The sequence below is a fragment of the Siniperca chuatsi genome, linkage group LG10 (genome assembly GCF_020085105.1).
Source record: "Siniperca chuatsi isolate FFG_IHB_CAS linkage group LG10, ASM2008510v1, whole genome shotgun sequence".
Classification (NCBI taxonomy): domain Eukaryota; kingdom Metazoa; phylum Chordata; class Actinopteri; order Centrarchiformes; family Sinipercidae; genus Siniperca; species Siniperca chuatsi.
The window spans coordinates 4,075,014-4,090,461 of NC_058051.1; the positions used below are offsets into that span (position 1 = coordinate 4,075,014).

Sequence of the window (15,448 nt, forward strand, 5' to 3'; positions counted from 1 at the left end):
AGAGAGAGAGAGAGAGAGAGAGAGAGAGAGAGAGAGAGAGAGAGAGAGAGAGAGAGAGAGAGAGAGAGAGTGTACTTGTATTACTGCCATTTTAAGGTCCAAGGAGTTTTTGGTGAAGTCATTCTGACTGATCCTCACTTTTGAAAAGGGCAGTGTTTTGGTCAGTTTTGGGTTAAGGTAAAGGCTGAATATGAGGGTCACCTTAAAGCTAATGGGATTAGATCAGGTCTTCCTGAGAACAGTAATGCAAGAGTATATATGCACGTGTGTGTAATTTGTCCATCTGTTTACCCCCAGCCAAGCAGAGAGCAGCTGATCGAACACTACCTCAACAGTACCCAGCTGGAAGCCGCCTTGGACAAGACGTTCATGGGGTGAGCCTGGGCCATTGAACCCTGGTTTCTTTGTGTTGTGACAATAACATTGTTTAACAAAGCCATTTAGTCTGGAAGCAAACCAATAAGGCATTCAAGGTCACTCGCATTTGAAGACAATGCAGGTGGTGGCCCGTGCAAAGAGGAAAACACATTTCGAAATAGTTTTTACATTTATTTTTTTTTATATATCAACCCCCAAGGGACGTTTCACCTCAGGGTCTCACTCATTGGGGGGTCAGTCAGTGTTTTTCCCCTTTGATCAGGAATTGCACAATACCGAGCCCATTTAACTGATGATGACACATGTATTCTGCACTGGCATTGTCTCAAATTAATTCTGTATTCAACATGTTTCACAAGTGTAACAAGCTCAGACCTGAGAGAATGGTGTCGATGTGTAGAAAGAAATGTTTAAATGTTTCAGTTTATTTAATGTTTCAAATGTTTGTTGTCTTTTTGTCTTGTCTTGCACCCAGCAAATGTGAGTCCATCTCCCCCTTGGACGACCTGGCCTTCGACATGTACCAGGACCCCGAAGTTGCCCACATCATCCGTCTCCTGGACCAAAAGAAGCAGGACATGGTCCGGCAGGAGAAATACGAGACGGCCAAGAATCTGAAGCAGGCTATTGCAGACCTGCAAAAGGTACTGTAGCTGCTGAGAGGCAGACTGGATGGCTACAATACATTGACACCAAATATTTTCTCACATGGTTGATCAGTATACACCACAAATACCAGGATGTGTACCTGTGTTGCACATCAGGAGTTGCTCACGGTCTGAAAAAGTCTTGAATAATTCATATTTAAGGCCATCAAAAGATTAAAATGGCTTAAATACAGTTAAAAAATATCCTAATTTTTACTTTTACATTTCATTTTTTTACAGATGAATCAAACGGATACAGTGTGTTAATTAGTGAGCTTTAGAGGTGTTAGGTGGATTTTTGAACATTGGACAGAGCCAGGCTAGCTGTTTCCCTGTGCTTCCAGTCATTATGCTAACCTAAGCTAATCGCCTACTGGCTCTAGCTCTATGCTGAACACACAGACATGAGAATGGCATCATTTTATCATGTAACTCTCGGCAAGAAAGCAAATAAGCATATTTCACAAAACGTCGAACTATTCCTTTAAGCCACTTGAACTTCCTACATTGCTTTGTTTTACATATTTTGCATCATTCATACTTATTCTGAAGAATATTTTTCCACACATCTCGACTGTAAACTGGCATTTTAGCATGAAAAGTAAAGGGACAAGCTGCCGCTGAACAGTTGATCCTGTTATATTACCGTAACAGTATTTTAAGGTTAGACGTAAGTATTTAGCTATGACAGTTGCATTGTATTAATAGGATTTTCAGAATGTGTGATTGTTTCAGTACAAACAACAAATTAAGTACAATTTCTGCTTACTTTCACATTTCAGTGGGAAATATTATACTTTTTACTCCACTTCATTTATGTGACAGTTAGAATTACTAGTTACTTTGCGGATTACGATTTTACATGCAAAACATTTGATCATTTCATTAAATATGATGTATTATGTATCATAGTTTACATTAGCTCCACCTCAGGAGCTACAACATTAAAATGCTTCTTACACATTAATATATCCATAATAATCCAATATTATAATATATAACAAATAAATGCTGAAGGGGGTCATTCTGCATAATTCTGCAAACTTTTACTTCCAGTGGAATATTTCTACATTGGTATTGTTACTTTTACTTAAGTAAAGGATCTGAAAACTTTTCCCCCCGCTGTTCTGGTTTCCTTTTAGCCATTGGCCTTTGACAGTTCTTTTTAATCTGCAACCAATGACCAAATTTCTTCCCAATTTCACTATTCCAACAGCACACATTCAAATTACATACTTACTAATATTAGTAGCTAATATCCTGCATGGGGGCAACAACCAACACACATTTATACGCAGACTTTACATAGTTTTTATAATAATGAGCGATGCATTGAAGGGAAATGTAGTTTGAATTTTGAGAAACAGCATGTTTGTACTCAATCTTTGATTAGTGCTGGGGTGGAGTCCACAAGCAGGCCACGTACAGTAAACTACAGCTATGAAAACTGTGAACAATGTTGTATTGTGGTCAGGAAATAATTCAGGTCCAGATATCATTATCCACCCTCTGCCAGTGCTACTGATAACTATTACTTCTCTTGCAAATCTCAACTTTGTGAGGCTTGTATTCTTTTTACAGATATCCAGTGTAATTTCACCACTGTTTGTAACAGTAGTTGTTAAACATTGTTCAGATTCCTGTTAGTGACCTCCTTTGTGTACAGCGTTACCATGCTGACCATGAATTCTTAATAAGCTCAACAGCTGCGATGATGGTCCTCGGGTAGTGTCTCTACCACTCCCAACCACAAGCCTTTCTGTAACCAGATAACACACATACACACACACTAGCACCTTGTTAGCATGGCATATTAGCATCGGGGACAAAGCAGTTGCCAGCGTAGTCATGCTGAAAATCCCTTGTCATCGCAGCCTCAGGATGTCAGAGGATAGTTTTTGGTGTTACATGATATCTGAAAAGACATAACAGGAAGAAGACAGGACAGAAGGCAGAGAATTGGCCTGCTGTATTTCCACTTTACTTAGCCCTCTTTACTTAGAGTTTATCCAAAAGAGAGTAAAGAATCACAAAGCGTTGATGTTCAGACTGTGTCGCTTGGCACCTGGTTAGCAACTTAATTCATCTTAATGGAATTTCCTCACTAAGAAATTATGTGTGTGACTTACTGGAAGTTGTTGTCAAATTTCCAGCCAGTAAATCTTAATGATTCACCATGTGGCACACTTACTGTTATGTGGCACCAGGGCCGTATTATTGTGCAGGGCAGAACTGCCCATGTCAAGTCCAAGTCAATCCCTAAACCAGCTCCAGTTAGGTTTAAAGCATAATTCTGGTTAATTACAATTATTTGTGTAGTTTTGGCTTTTGGTTATGATAACTCACCAAATTAATTGTTAAGATCTGGGAACACAGTGACATCAGCACAATGAGGTCCAAGGTGGCAAAAAAACGCGAGCATTCAGACCATCGGACAGGTTGTAAACAAGCTGACAGTTTAGCCAGATTATCTAAATCACTTTATTTGGAGGTAAAACTGAAAGTGAGTGCACCTGAAATATTGCTAATAATCCCTCATTGCACAAGAAGACTGTGCACAACTACAGAAAGTATGGTAGGTCAAAGTTGAAACCAGTAATCACAGTTGTAAACATCAGTCACAGTTTACAAGCCAAGTCAGCTTGTAAACTGTGATTGATGTATACAATTCACAGTTTGGGTAATAATTTTGCAGTTCACCTTTGTTTTCTCTTCCAAATAAGTTTGACTAACCTGGGGGTTTGTTTACAACCTGTTTGATTGATCGATTTCTTTCCCCATTAGACTTCTTTTTAGTAATGTCACTACAGATCCCAGATCTCAGCAAATAACTTGGTGGGTACAATGTCATTATTACCAAAAAGCATGAAAATGAGATCAATGTTGTAATAAACTGGAATATTCCTTTAAGAAAACACCACGCCAAGAACAAGACCAAAGCAGTGGAAATTTAAGACCAGGACCAAAACAGGCTCATGAACAGTGTAAATACTGTATCTTTCCAAATGTAAAAATAATGATTTATGTTTCTATGAGCAGTAGATATATCAGCATGAGCTCTACTCTCACCTCCAAGATAAGTACAGATGATGAGAAATAATCCCTTAAACTTTAAACAGTGCTTGGTAAAAATAGAAAACATCCAGTAGAGTTTTAGCCAGTATTGGCACAAACTGACATAAATCCAAGCCATCACGATACCATGAGCAGACTCATACAAAAAGCCCTGCTCCCGTGTTTACCTGTCTAAACATGCAGTGGAGGCTCACTGCGTCACTGCAGGGCTGTCTTCACCTCTCCTTGTCCCGGGCTCTTCTAGGTGGGGGAGCGTTTGGCTCGATATGATGTGGAGAAGCGATGTGCCATCGAAAAGGAGGACTATGACCTGGCCAAGAAGAAGAAGGAGCTGATGGAGGAGTACAGGAGGAGCGTCTACCAGCAGCTGGAGGTCCACAACCTGCTGGACATGGCGATGGTTAGTCACCAACCACTGATGGCGGCATGTCACCTGTGTAGTAACAGCAGGGGGACTGTTTTTGTGATGGAAATATTTTTGTTCAAGGTGTTGGTGTTAGACAAGATGAGAAATTATGGAATATAGGAAAAAATCATGACTTATTGCCTAAACTGAATTCTGTTCTGTCCTTCCACCATGTCACCAGATCAAGAGGGCAGCAGATTCATCCCCAGCCCAGGATCCTCCCTCCCTTCAGCCCTCTCCAGGTCACTGCTCAGTCCCCACCAAGCCCCTTGTGTCCACAGACACATTCAGGAAGGGGGAAACAACTAACGCGCCTCAGAACCTACAGTCAGACACAGGAACTGTTGCACGCAAACTAAGCAGCCAACCTGATACACCGTGCACCCCTGCTGCTGTACCCAAGATAGATGTAAGTGGCACTTTATCAAATGTGTTGACAATGCAACACATCACAACATCTTTACACAGCATGAAACATGTCCAACACCTGCAGACAGTTATAAACAGTAACTTGTCCAATAATCATTTGTTGAAGGCTCTTATGGATGGTCAGTGATGACAAACCCTGTGTTTTCTGATTAATGATCATGTTGTAGACAGCTGTACCTGTAGCTTGTTCTGCTTGCATGAATTCCTGTTGTAAAAATAACCTAGCCCACTGTAGCACCTTGGGAACACATCTCCTGTCTTAAGCGTCTGTAGTGTTGGAACACGGAGCACATAGGGAGATTATGACTGGTGGGGGCTTTTATGCTTTACTCACCACCTACTGAGACCGGCCCTACTGCAGGTTTGGGTTTCACTATTTAATTAAAAGCGTGCAACAGTTGGCTGACTGCAGCGGCTGCCAACCTGGCCTCAAGGCAGGTCTTTGAGCCTTGTACGAGGCAGCAGGGTGCTAGTTGGCCCCTGGGCACAGGAGACAGTGCTGACTGGATGGAGCTTGGGTTTGTATAAAGTGGGTTAAACGTTCATTGTCATCATGATGTTAAATGATCAACCTATTCAGTAATCAAGTGCTAGTGAGAGTTAGTGAAAAGAACAAGGGTAGAGGTGATCAATTTTTCACATCCTTTTCAGGCTTGAAAGTGTAGGTCAGTTTTCTTTGAGCCTTTGAACTGAGGGATCTCTAGGAAATGTATTATTTTGTGTGTAGAGACATATATATATATATATACATATATATTTTATACACACACAATCAAAAAATGTTATAAATATTATATTCCAAGCTATAAATACCAATGTTGTTGTCTTTTGTTGACAGGTTACCAGTGTGCCTTATGATGAGAGGCCGCTGCCCGCCCTTCAGAGGAAAGACCGACCTGTGGAGGCCATCCAGAGCCCTGCAGAGCAACGCTCCCCCCAACCTGACGTCCAACAAACTCCACACAGCCCTGAGATGAGCGGAGAGCCAGAGGCCATGACGGAAAAGGCCCAGAGAGAGGCTGGTTTTCCAATAGAGGTCTATGGAGAAAGCCTGGTAATAAATACGATATTCTGTACTTTGTACCATAGCCAGATGTTATCTCCTTTTTTAGCCAAGTTTTCCATTTAATTTAGGGTCACTTGGTTGGTCCCAAACACCACACTGTCTTTTCCCCTCATCTGTTAATGCTAAAAGAGCTGTATATGTCAGCAGATAAGTAACAAGATACCGCAGTACAAAAATTCCACAGATAGGTCTGAGGTAACTTATCACTGAGTGATGTGATATATGATCTATACATTACACAGCATATAACCCATCTGCTATAATTCCCCCATAACTGATATTTGTGATTGCCGTCCCTTGGCAAATTTTTTGCCCTCTCTTCTTTTCCAGGTGGCTGGGATGTATTCCAAAACATGGTCCTACAGAGAGGATGCTCTGCTGGCTGTGTACAAGAAGCTTTTGAAGCTATCACCCACCACCCCCAGGGAGGAGCTGAGAAACATGATAAGAGCTGCAGTCTTCCTGGTCAAGAAGGCCCTGCTGGATAAAGTGTCATCTGTGAGTCATTTCCTCCAGTCCAAAAAATTGTCTTGGTGTGGATGCTGTGAATGTCCAAGTTAACTGAACAGAAACTGCTGCTAGTAAAGCAGCCCTATTAAGGCGTTATGGATATTTTTACTTTGTCACTGTCAAAGTCTTCTATAAATCATGTTCTCTGGATTCCTGTTACAAACAGAACTAACGTTCATGTTGTTAAATCATAAGCACACATGCACACTCTCAACTATGTTCCCCCTGTACCATAATGCAACCCCAGTTCTCTCTCCCAGAGCTGGCTTCCTTAGAAAAATAGTTTTGACAAGGATGACCTTGTAACCCCTATCTGGAAGTCGTCTACAGCTTGTATGCTAATGAAAAAGGTAGTGCTGCAATAATTCTAGTGATTTATTTTCCTAGCCACATTGATGCACAGAATGCTCCATTAATATGTTAACTGGTTAATTTGCTGCTCCACAAATGTGTTTCACTTTAGTTTATGTTAAATACACCCTTCTCTGGAAACTCAGTGGTCTAAGCTGCATGTCATGTCATTACATCCTGGGTCTGAATGTAGCCCAGGGTGTTTGTCATATGTCTTTCCAGTCTAAATCTACCTAGTAAAAAAATATTGATAATGCACTGGTAATTCAGTTGACCTGTAAAGAACAGGTTAGTTTGCTTTCTACTGTCTGGTGGATATTTCGGTGTGTTAGCAAGTACAAAATAAAAACCTTTTATAAAACTTGCTCCAACAACATTCACAACTGCGGATTGTCACTCTCTATCTGTATACTCTAACCAACTGAAACTAAACATCGCCAAGTCTAGCCTCACTGCTAATTGACATCACCCTGGTGCTAACTTTTCTTGGAAAGTCTGCTAAGTTTGGAGCTAAATGTCCACTGGCTCTTTCCTTAGGTTTTCCATGCCTCCTTGAAGCTGCTGCTGCTGCTGCTGAGCCAGCTGATCCCAGGTCTGGGGCTGGGTCGGGCCGAGTTGACCCACTGCTTGGAGCAGACCTGGCCCAACCTGCTGGCCAGGACTGGAGACTCAGCTAGCCGCCTCCGGGTCACGGCCACTGCCTTCATACAGGTATTGTAACATACTGGACTGACGTGTTTATTTGGCACCAATTGATTTCCATTAACCCTTTGCTTCCTGTCAGCCTGCCCTCTGCCTCCATAGCAGCTGTGCTTTGACTGAAGAGAAGATGATTTGCAATCTTCCTTCACTCCTTCCACCATCTTCCCTTGTGTAGCTCTGCCAAAGCTTTTGTCTAATAATGTTGGAAAATCAGCACCCTCTTTCTTTTTTACGAACAGCATCAAATTGTGCTGCAAAGCAAGCCAGTATATGTTTTGTCAAAAATAGTCTTAGTGGTATGCAATGTAAAATGTACTCAAGAGGCTGCTGATGTCCTTGGTGATTTCTTTATGGTTATTATGTCTTAAATTTGAAGTGGTAGTGATATCTACACATACTAACAGGGTGGAACTCCTGTCATCTTGTAACAAAGAAAAAAGGGTTTAGGCCGGCCTATACAAGACTCTAAAGGGTGGAACAGTTGCCAAGACAGCATGACAGCAAACGCAAACACATTCGAAATCAAACCAATAGAACTGTGCAACTATTAAAAAAAATAATAATTACCATTAAAAACATGTAAATACATATAATAAAGTATTTACAATATTAAAGATAAGTTGGAGGAGTGAGAATATAGTGACACTGATGAGTCCTTCTCTGAGATAAGAAAGATTACCTCAAAATAATAATACTACCACTACAGTGTGCTCATAGACTAATCATACACAGATTAAAAATTATCCAGTATTGTCCTACTGTACTGTGCAGGCCATTACCACTATGGCCATATGCCATAGAAAGCAAAACCGGAGCTGTTCCAGAAGTAAAGGAAAAAAATTTAATATTGTTGTTAATTTAATCTTCCTAGTTGCAAATAAACTCCCGCACACTGGTCTACAAAGAGAAGCCATCTTAGCCATCACAAACCATTTGCTTGATGAAATGTACTATTGCAAGTTAGACCAGTGTGTGGGAGTTTATTTGCAACTACAATACGGATTGGCTCGTCCCTCTCCTACGCACCTGTCTCAAGAAATAGATGTGCAAAGTATTCTTCTGTTCAGATTTTAGCTGCCCACAATGAACACCATTTCCCACAAGCCCAAGACTGACATGGGTTAAATGGCACCAGCTTGACAGGCTAAAGCCAGTTGAGTAGCAAGCTAATATGAAAACAAGATGAATGAAACATGTTCAGAAAAACTCCCAACAAATCAGTAGCTAGAAGTAATCCAACATCTCTGGGATACACCTGAATGATGCAAAACTAGTCCTAACCAAAGTTCTTCTTTGTTGGCCTTGCAATAGAGCTGACCCATGTAAACTAAAAGTGGACCAAATTCTTCCGGTCTCTGCAGGTGAATCAGTTTTCCTCTTCCATGAAATCTATCAAATAACAACAATACTATAATGAGAATTTCAGAAACTGTGAGTACACCTATAAGAAACATTGCTCCCTTTATAAAGAAATCCTAATTTCATTTTCATGTAGGCCTTGATCCTACCATTATCACATACAGGCAAATGGTTGAACAAGATACTTCAGAAGTTCTCAAGAAATGTAGTCATCAAAGAAGATAAAATCTTTCTTAAACTCTGAATTCATCAGAGAAGAGAAAACATGTCATGATCCATCTTGCAGATAAGGGTGGATCTGTTATGGTTCTGAATTTTGAGCAGTATGAGAAATGGGGGTCAATTAGGTCACAGTTAAATGGTGAAATGATGAATTAATTAATGTCATATCCCTCTTAATTCTAAGCCTTTAGATCATTGGAATCATGTGACTGCAAACTACATATATTGGAACGTGCCTAGCTAATCGTGATCCTGCGAGTGAGTTTCACCTACAGCTCATAGAGAGGCTTTGCATCTAAAACAAAAGCACCACATTTTGTGTAGCTATACTAATCTACAGTAATCCAGTACATGTGTACCTGTTTAGCCAAAACATCTATGATAATCCTTCATTAATCAGTTCATCAATGTATATTCACTGGAATCATACATATGTATAATCAATATTAGTGATAACTTCAATTTAGCCAAAAAATACACTTTATACCTTTTTTATTCAATTCCTTCCAAGTATTCACTACATATATGAGACTAGACATACATGTATGAATGAATCTGCAGGAGCGGGTTGTCGCAGTGATGTTGGCAGTGAAGGACAGTTGGTCATCCAGTATCACACCCAGGTTCCTTGCAGTCTGAGCCGGGGACGCCGGGGAGTTCTCAATGGTAATGGAGGGGTCATGGACAGGAGATGCCTTCCTCTTGTTGATGTTGAGCTTCAGGTGGTGAGTAGACATCCACGGGGAGATGTCAGCCAGACACACAGAGATTTGCGCTGCCACCTGGGTTTTTTAGTCCAGGGAAAAGACAGTTAGTTGAGTGTCATCTGCATAGCTGTGGTAAAAGAAGCCATGCGAGTGAATAACAGAGCCGAGTGATTTGGTGTAAAGAGAAAAGAGGAAGGGACCCAGAACAGAACCCTGAGGGACCCCAGTAGTGAGGCTACACGGTTCAGACAGAGATTCTTTCCAAGTTATCCTGTAAGTGCGCTCTGTGAGATAGGATGTGAACAGGGAGAGTGCAAAGCCTGAGACTCCCAGTCATTGGTGGGTGGAGAGGAGGATCTGGTGGTTCACTGTTTCAGACGCTGCTGAAAGGTCCAGCAGGATGACGATGGAGGAGAGGGAGGCTGCTCTTACAGTGTGGAGTTCCTCAGTGATGGCAAGGAGGGCAGTCTCAGTTGATTGTCCTGCCTTGAAACCAGACTGGTGGGGTTCGAGGAGGCTGTTCTGGTGGAGATATGCAGAAAGTTGAGTAAAGACAGAACGCTCAAGTGTTTTAGAAAGAAATGGAGGAAGAGAGACAGGTCTGTGAGTCTTTACATCAGAAGAGTCTAGTGTGGGACAGATGAGGCAAGAGACGAGGGAGACAAGGAGCAAAGGTTTTGGGCGGATAGGGACAGTATGTGTAGAATTGAGAGGTTTGATGGTTTGAGAGAGTAGGATATGAATAATCGGGGGGGGGTTAGCCAAAGGACATCTAATTTCTCGAAGAATTCCCTGAGAGGACCTGGTGGGCAGTAGAGCACAACAATGTTTAATTTCACCGGATAAGTAATTCTCACAGTGTGAAAAATCTAAAGAATGGGTGAAGTGTGGAAGCAGGTAGAGAGAAAATCACCATTTGGGAGAGATTAGCAAACCAGTGCCACCCCCTCTGCCTGCAATGACTCTATTGTTGATTACATTTCTATCAATCGGCTAATTGATTAATGAGGCTGAATTCCTCCTGTAAGCACTTTCATAAATAACCTTGATGTCAGTAAAGTAATAGTGTCATTGGTATATTTAATATTCACAGTAGATAAATACACATGAACACTTTACAGACAAAGTGATTATATTTGTATGCTTAACTGGGTTTGTAAGCACAGATAATGGCTGCGGTTCATTGGAGCACGTTTTTTCCTTCCAGATGAAATCAGTCTGACGGACAGCAACCACAAGGCTGCATTCAAAACAATGACCAGAAAGGTGCCTTATTTGCACACCCCACAATAAGCAAACAGAAGGAACAGCTTCAGTATATGTAAAATGAAAGGCCAACTTTGGAAAAGATTACCTGTGCGTGCTTGGTACTTTTATTAGTCTATCTCTGTGGTTTTGGATTGAGGAAACCGTTTTATTGGAAAATACTACTATGTCTCTCTAATCATCTAAACTAGATTCCGAGAAAAACGCTCCACTCAAAATAAGGTTCAGAGTGCTTGTAAATTCTAAACAGTCAAAGAGAGACTTGTGTATCTTCCCAAGAAGACTGAGCTCATTTGGGTGAGAATGTGCAGAAAGAGGACAGATATTCCAGATATTAAGTCAGTATTGGAAAAAATGTTTACCTGACCTAATGTTTCTGTTAACACACGTCTCACTTTGTTCAATCCCTGCTCTCCTGTTGTGCTGGTCCTTTCCTAGATTCTTCTTATTCAAAAGGATGTTAAATTTCTTAATTTGCCGTTCCTTGCTCTTCCTATGTTGTGCTCCATGTGCTATCTGTGTAAAATCCATTACTCTTGAGGATTTCTTCTTGGACCATGCTTGTTAACTTCTTCTGCAAAAATTCTGTTCTGTTCTTCAAATTGTCTATTCTTGAGTTGTTTTCCCCGATCCTTTCACTAAGCATCTGGGTCAGGTTTCTTCTCCTAATCTGCTCTGCTCTATGTCCTTTTACTGGTGGTCTAATCTGTAGACTCTTGGGAATAATCTTGCTCTGCCTGCATCTTAGATTGAAACGGAGATGGTTCCTGTGGTCTGCTAATTTCATGGCTGTGTTTTCGAGTTCCCGAACCAGATCCAAGGTTTTCTGCCCAAAATTCTTCAAAATAAGACGGTGTAGTTCCTCATTCGTCCAGGAGTGTTCTATCGTAGAAAATGTTTCAGTCATAGTCATCTGGACAATATTGAGAATGACTTCCGGATGGGACCCGAAACGAAGAAAAGGTTTCAGTCGTAGTCATCTGGAAACGTCTTGATTCTGAAAATCAAGACGTTTCCAGATGACTACGACTGAAACCTTTTCTACGATACCTGACCTAATGTTATTTTTTAGTAGGATTATGACACTAGTATTGTTGAACAATGACATTTCTTTCAGAATGAGCTAGTTTTTTTCAGATCAAGGTGGTTACATGCTCTAATAAGCCCAAGTTACACTAGATGCCCAGCACCAGCATATGGCAGACAAAGCTAGCAACTTGTTTTTCAACTTGTGTGGACACATCTTTGCCTCAGTTTGCACTGCCCAGAGCAAATTCCCATCTATTTTTTTATTTTTTATTATTTTGGGGGCAATCAATTCATAGTATACTGTATATTCGAAAGACAGATGGGAAATGTGGAGAGAGAGAGTTGTCATGCAACAAAGGTCCCCGACGTTGCTGTTTTGGTGGTATGCATCTTAGCCCTTTGTTTGATTTTGGTAGGAACAGCCGAACTGGGCCGCCGCTGCTGTAAGGACTCAGACATGTATATGGGGAATGCACTCTACCAGGTGAGCTATAGGGGTGCTCCATTTATTTGTTTTGGGTTTTTTTAGAGCTTAAGTGTCCACCACTCACCTGGCTGAGAATTTTTTTTAGGTGCTGGGAGGACAGTTACATGCAAATACAAAAACAAACATCTTCACATTAGCATCTGTGCACTGTATTCAATTAATTATAATCAAATAGTGTACAAATGGAATGTGGAAGTTATTATTTATTTATTTTTTTTTTTAAAGGAACTTGAAACGTCTTAAATTAGCTTTCCTAACATGAGATTGATCTCAGAGATTAACCTCACTGAGGCCTCACTGCCTGCATGCTGCAGTATGCTGTACTGTAGCCTTGTATACAGGGTGAGTTAGGAGGTGTCTGAGGTGTTGTCATGCACTACCCCAGCCTTCAAACAAGCCTCATGTTGTAGCCATACTGACTGCCTAGACTGCCTCCTTGTAGCCTGGATCAGAGCCACTAGTGCGGGTTCAATACAGAAGAGGTGGTGTTTGTTATTTGTGCACGTGCACTAGTGGGTGAAACCAGAAAGTGTTGGCTGGTGGATTGAGTGATGGCGTACATAAGTATGTAAGTGAAGTAAATGTCTAACTCTGTGTGAACATAGGTAATGTGCATTTGCTAAGTGTTTGTTATGTACTCATGCATGGGTGTGTGTCAAGTAAGAAAGGGAGGATGTCTTTATGAGCTGCAGGAGCTTGAGTCTCGGCCCTCTGAAATCATCGCCCGGCCCTTCTAGATCTGTTCAGAGCTCCGTTAGGGCAATGACTGAATGCCTCTTTGTATGTTGAGGGCTAATTATATGGGTGTGTGTGTGTGTGTGTCCCATATTTCCAACATATACAGTGGTGTGAAAAAGTGTTTGCCCCCTTCCTGATTTCTTATTTTTTGCATGTTTGTCACACTTAAATGTTTCAGATCATCAAACAAATTTTAAATATTAGTCAAAGATAACACAAGTAAACACAAAATACAGTTTTTAAATGAAACTTATTATTAAGGAAAAACAAAATTCAAACCTACATGGCCCTGTGTGAAAAAGCACTGTGGAGGAATTTTGGCCCACTCGTCTTTGCAGAATTGTTGTAATTCAGTCACATTGGAGGGTTTTCGAGCATGAACTGCCTTTTTAAGGTCATGCCACAGCATCTCAAATGCAGGCCATTTTTGCCCAGTCTCTTTCTTATGGAGGCGTCATGAACACTGAGGCACTTAACTGAGGCAAGGTAGGCCTGCATTTCTTTGGATGTTGTTGTGGGGTCTTTTGTGACCTCTTAGATGAGTCGTTGCTGTGCTCTTGGGGTAATTTCTGATTCTGATTCTAATTTTGGTCGGCCGGCCACTCCTAGGAAGGTTCACCACTTTTTCACACAGGGCCATGTAGGTTTGGATTTTGTTTTCCCTTAATAATAACAACCTTCATTTAAAAACTGCATTTTGTGTTTACTTGTGTTATCTTTGACTAATATTTAAATTTGTTTGATGATGTGAAACATTTAAGTGTGACAAACATTGAAAAAAATAAGAAATCAGGAAGGGGGCGAACAGTTTTTCACACCACTGTATTCCACTCTCCTGATGAGGCTGAAATTGCAAACAACTGAGAGATGTTTTTCCAAGAGCCTTCTTCCGTCTTCCTTTAATTGTATACTTGTATTCTCTGTCATGACTTGTCTCTCTAACAGATGCTTGTGTTGAATGACAAATCACCATGTGTAGTATCACACAGATATTTTTGTTGGTGGCTTACGGCACACATATTACTTAATTTAAAGGTGCATTCTGTAAGTCTACCATGACATTGCATGACTTTTACACTTTAAAATTAAAAGTCATTGTCTCTTTCTCATGTCCCACTTTTAGGAAATTGCTGTTTTGAAGAATGTACGTGCCCTGCAGGTAATCCCTGTTGAGGTGGCGAAGCCCTTCAAATCCAACTTCCCCTCTCGTCTGGCTCAGAGTCAGGCAGAGGTGCTTGAGAAGCTACTGGCTGAGCTGGGTACTGAGAACTCTGGCTTCACCCTGGACAATGTCATGACGGTAAAGTACCTTAAGCATGCTAAATGCATCTCTGCATTTTTATTATTTTTTTTTTTGTGATGTTGACGTCCTTAATTAATTATTAAGAATTATTTTAAGTCTGTGTTACAGAAGTCAAAAATGGCCGTGGTTGCAATTATCTTTTTTAACCTCTTAGCTCAAGATCACAAATTAATTATCTCGTTATCTTGGTAAATCAACTTTTTGTTTGCCTCAAAAACCAAATTTAGACTGTCTGACTGTAATTCTCAAAGCACCCACAAAGGGTGAACTGCACCCCTAACTGCTCTGCTAAGCAAATAGCATCTTGGTGCTATTTGCAGGTATGTAAATTAGGTAATATGCATACATTTGACGCAAATTGGCCCCTTTCTATGCAAATGAGCCTCATTGAAAAACCAAATTCACAAACACCAGTGCTAATAGCCCACGCAGTTAGAGTGAAATTATTAGCATCTTCAGAGAGTTAGTGGTAACTGAAGCACATTTATAAAGGGGTGTCACACCCGGACTTTCCAGTGATCATGGCAGCAGTGATTGTAGCGAGGCAAAGCAATAGCGCATCACAGTACATCATATGCGCACTGGTGGCACAGAGACAGTACAATACCTGATATTCACCATGAGGGAATTAAACTATAAAATAACATAAAACCTGCTGCTGTGAGAAACGGAGATGATTTTTACACAGTAACAGTCCAGCATAGAGCAGAGTAGGAGAGAAAACAGCTCTCCATGCCCCCAGAGGCATGATGGAGATCGCACAGTTAAAGTAA

General features: G+C 40.9%; 1 protein-coding gene across 3 annotated transcripts in view; it reads left to right on the forward strand.

Annotated features, from left to right (window-relative positions):
- cep104 (centrosomal protein 104) overlaps nt 1-15,448 on the forward strand; it is a 38,687-nt gene that overhangs the window by 6,980 nt on the left and 16,259 nt on the right. For all 3 annotated transcript variants that reach the window (XR_006379504.1, XR_006379503.1, XM_044210971.1), the window contains exons 6-13: nt 298-374; nt 854-1,022; nt 4,345-4,500; nt 4,688-4,915; nt 5,774-5,989; nt 6,332-6,499; nt 7,400-7,573; nt 14,496-14,672. Coding sequence is in view for 1 of the 3 variants with exons in the window: in XM_044210971.1 (XP_044066906.1) it covers nt 298-374; nt 854-1,022; nt 4,345-4,500; nt 4,688-4,915; nt 5,774-5,989; nt 6,332-6,499; nt 7,400-7,573; nt 14,496-14,672 (1,365 nt within the window). In the remaining 2 variants the exon portion in view is untranslated. The remainder of the gene's footprint in view (nt 1-297; nt 375-853; nt 1,023-4,344; nt 4,501-4,687; nt 4,916-5,773; nt 5,990-6,331; nt 6,500-7,399; nt 7,574-14,495; nt 14,673-15,448) is intronic.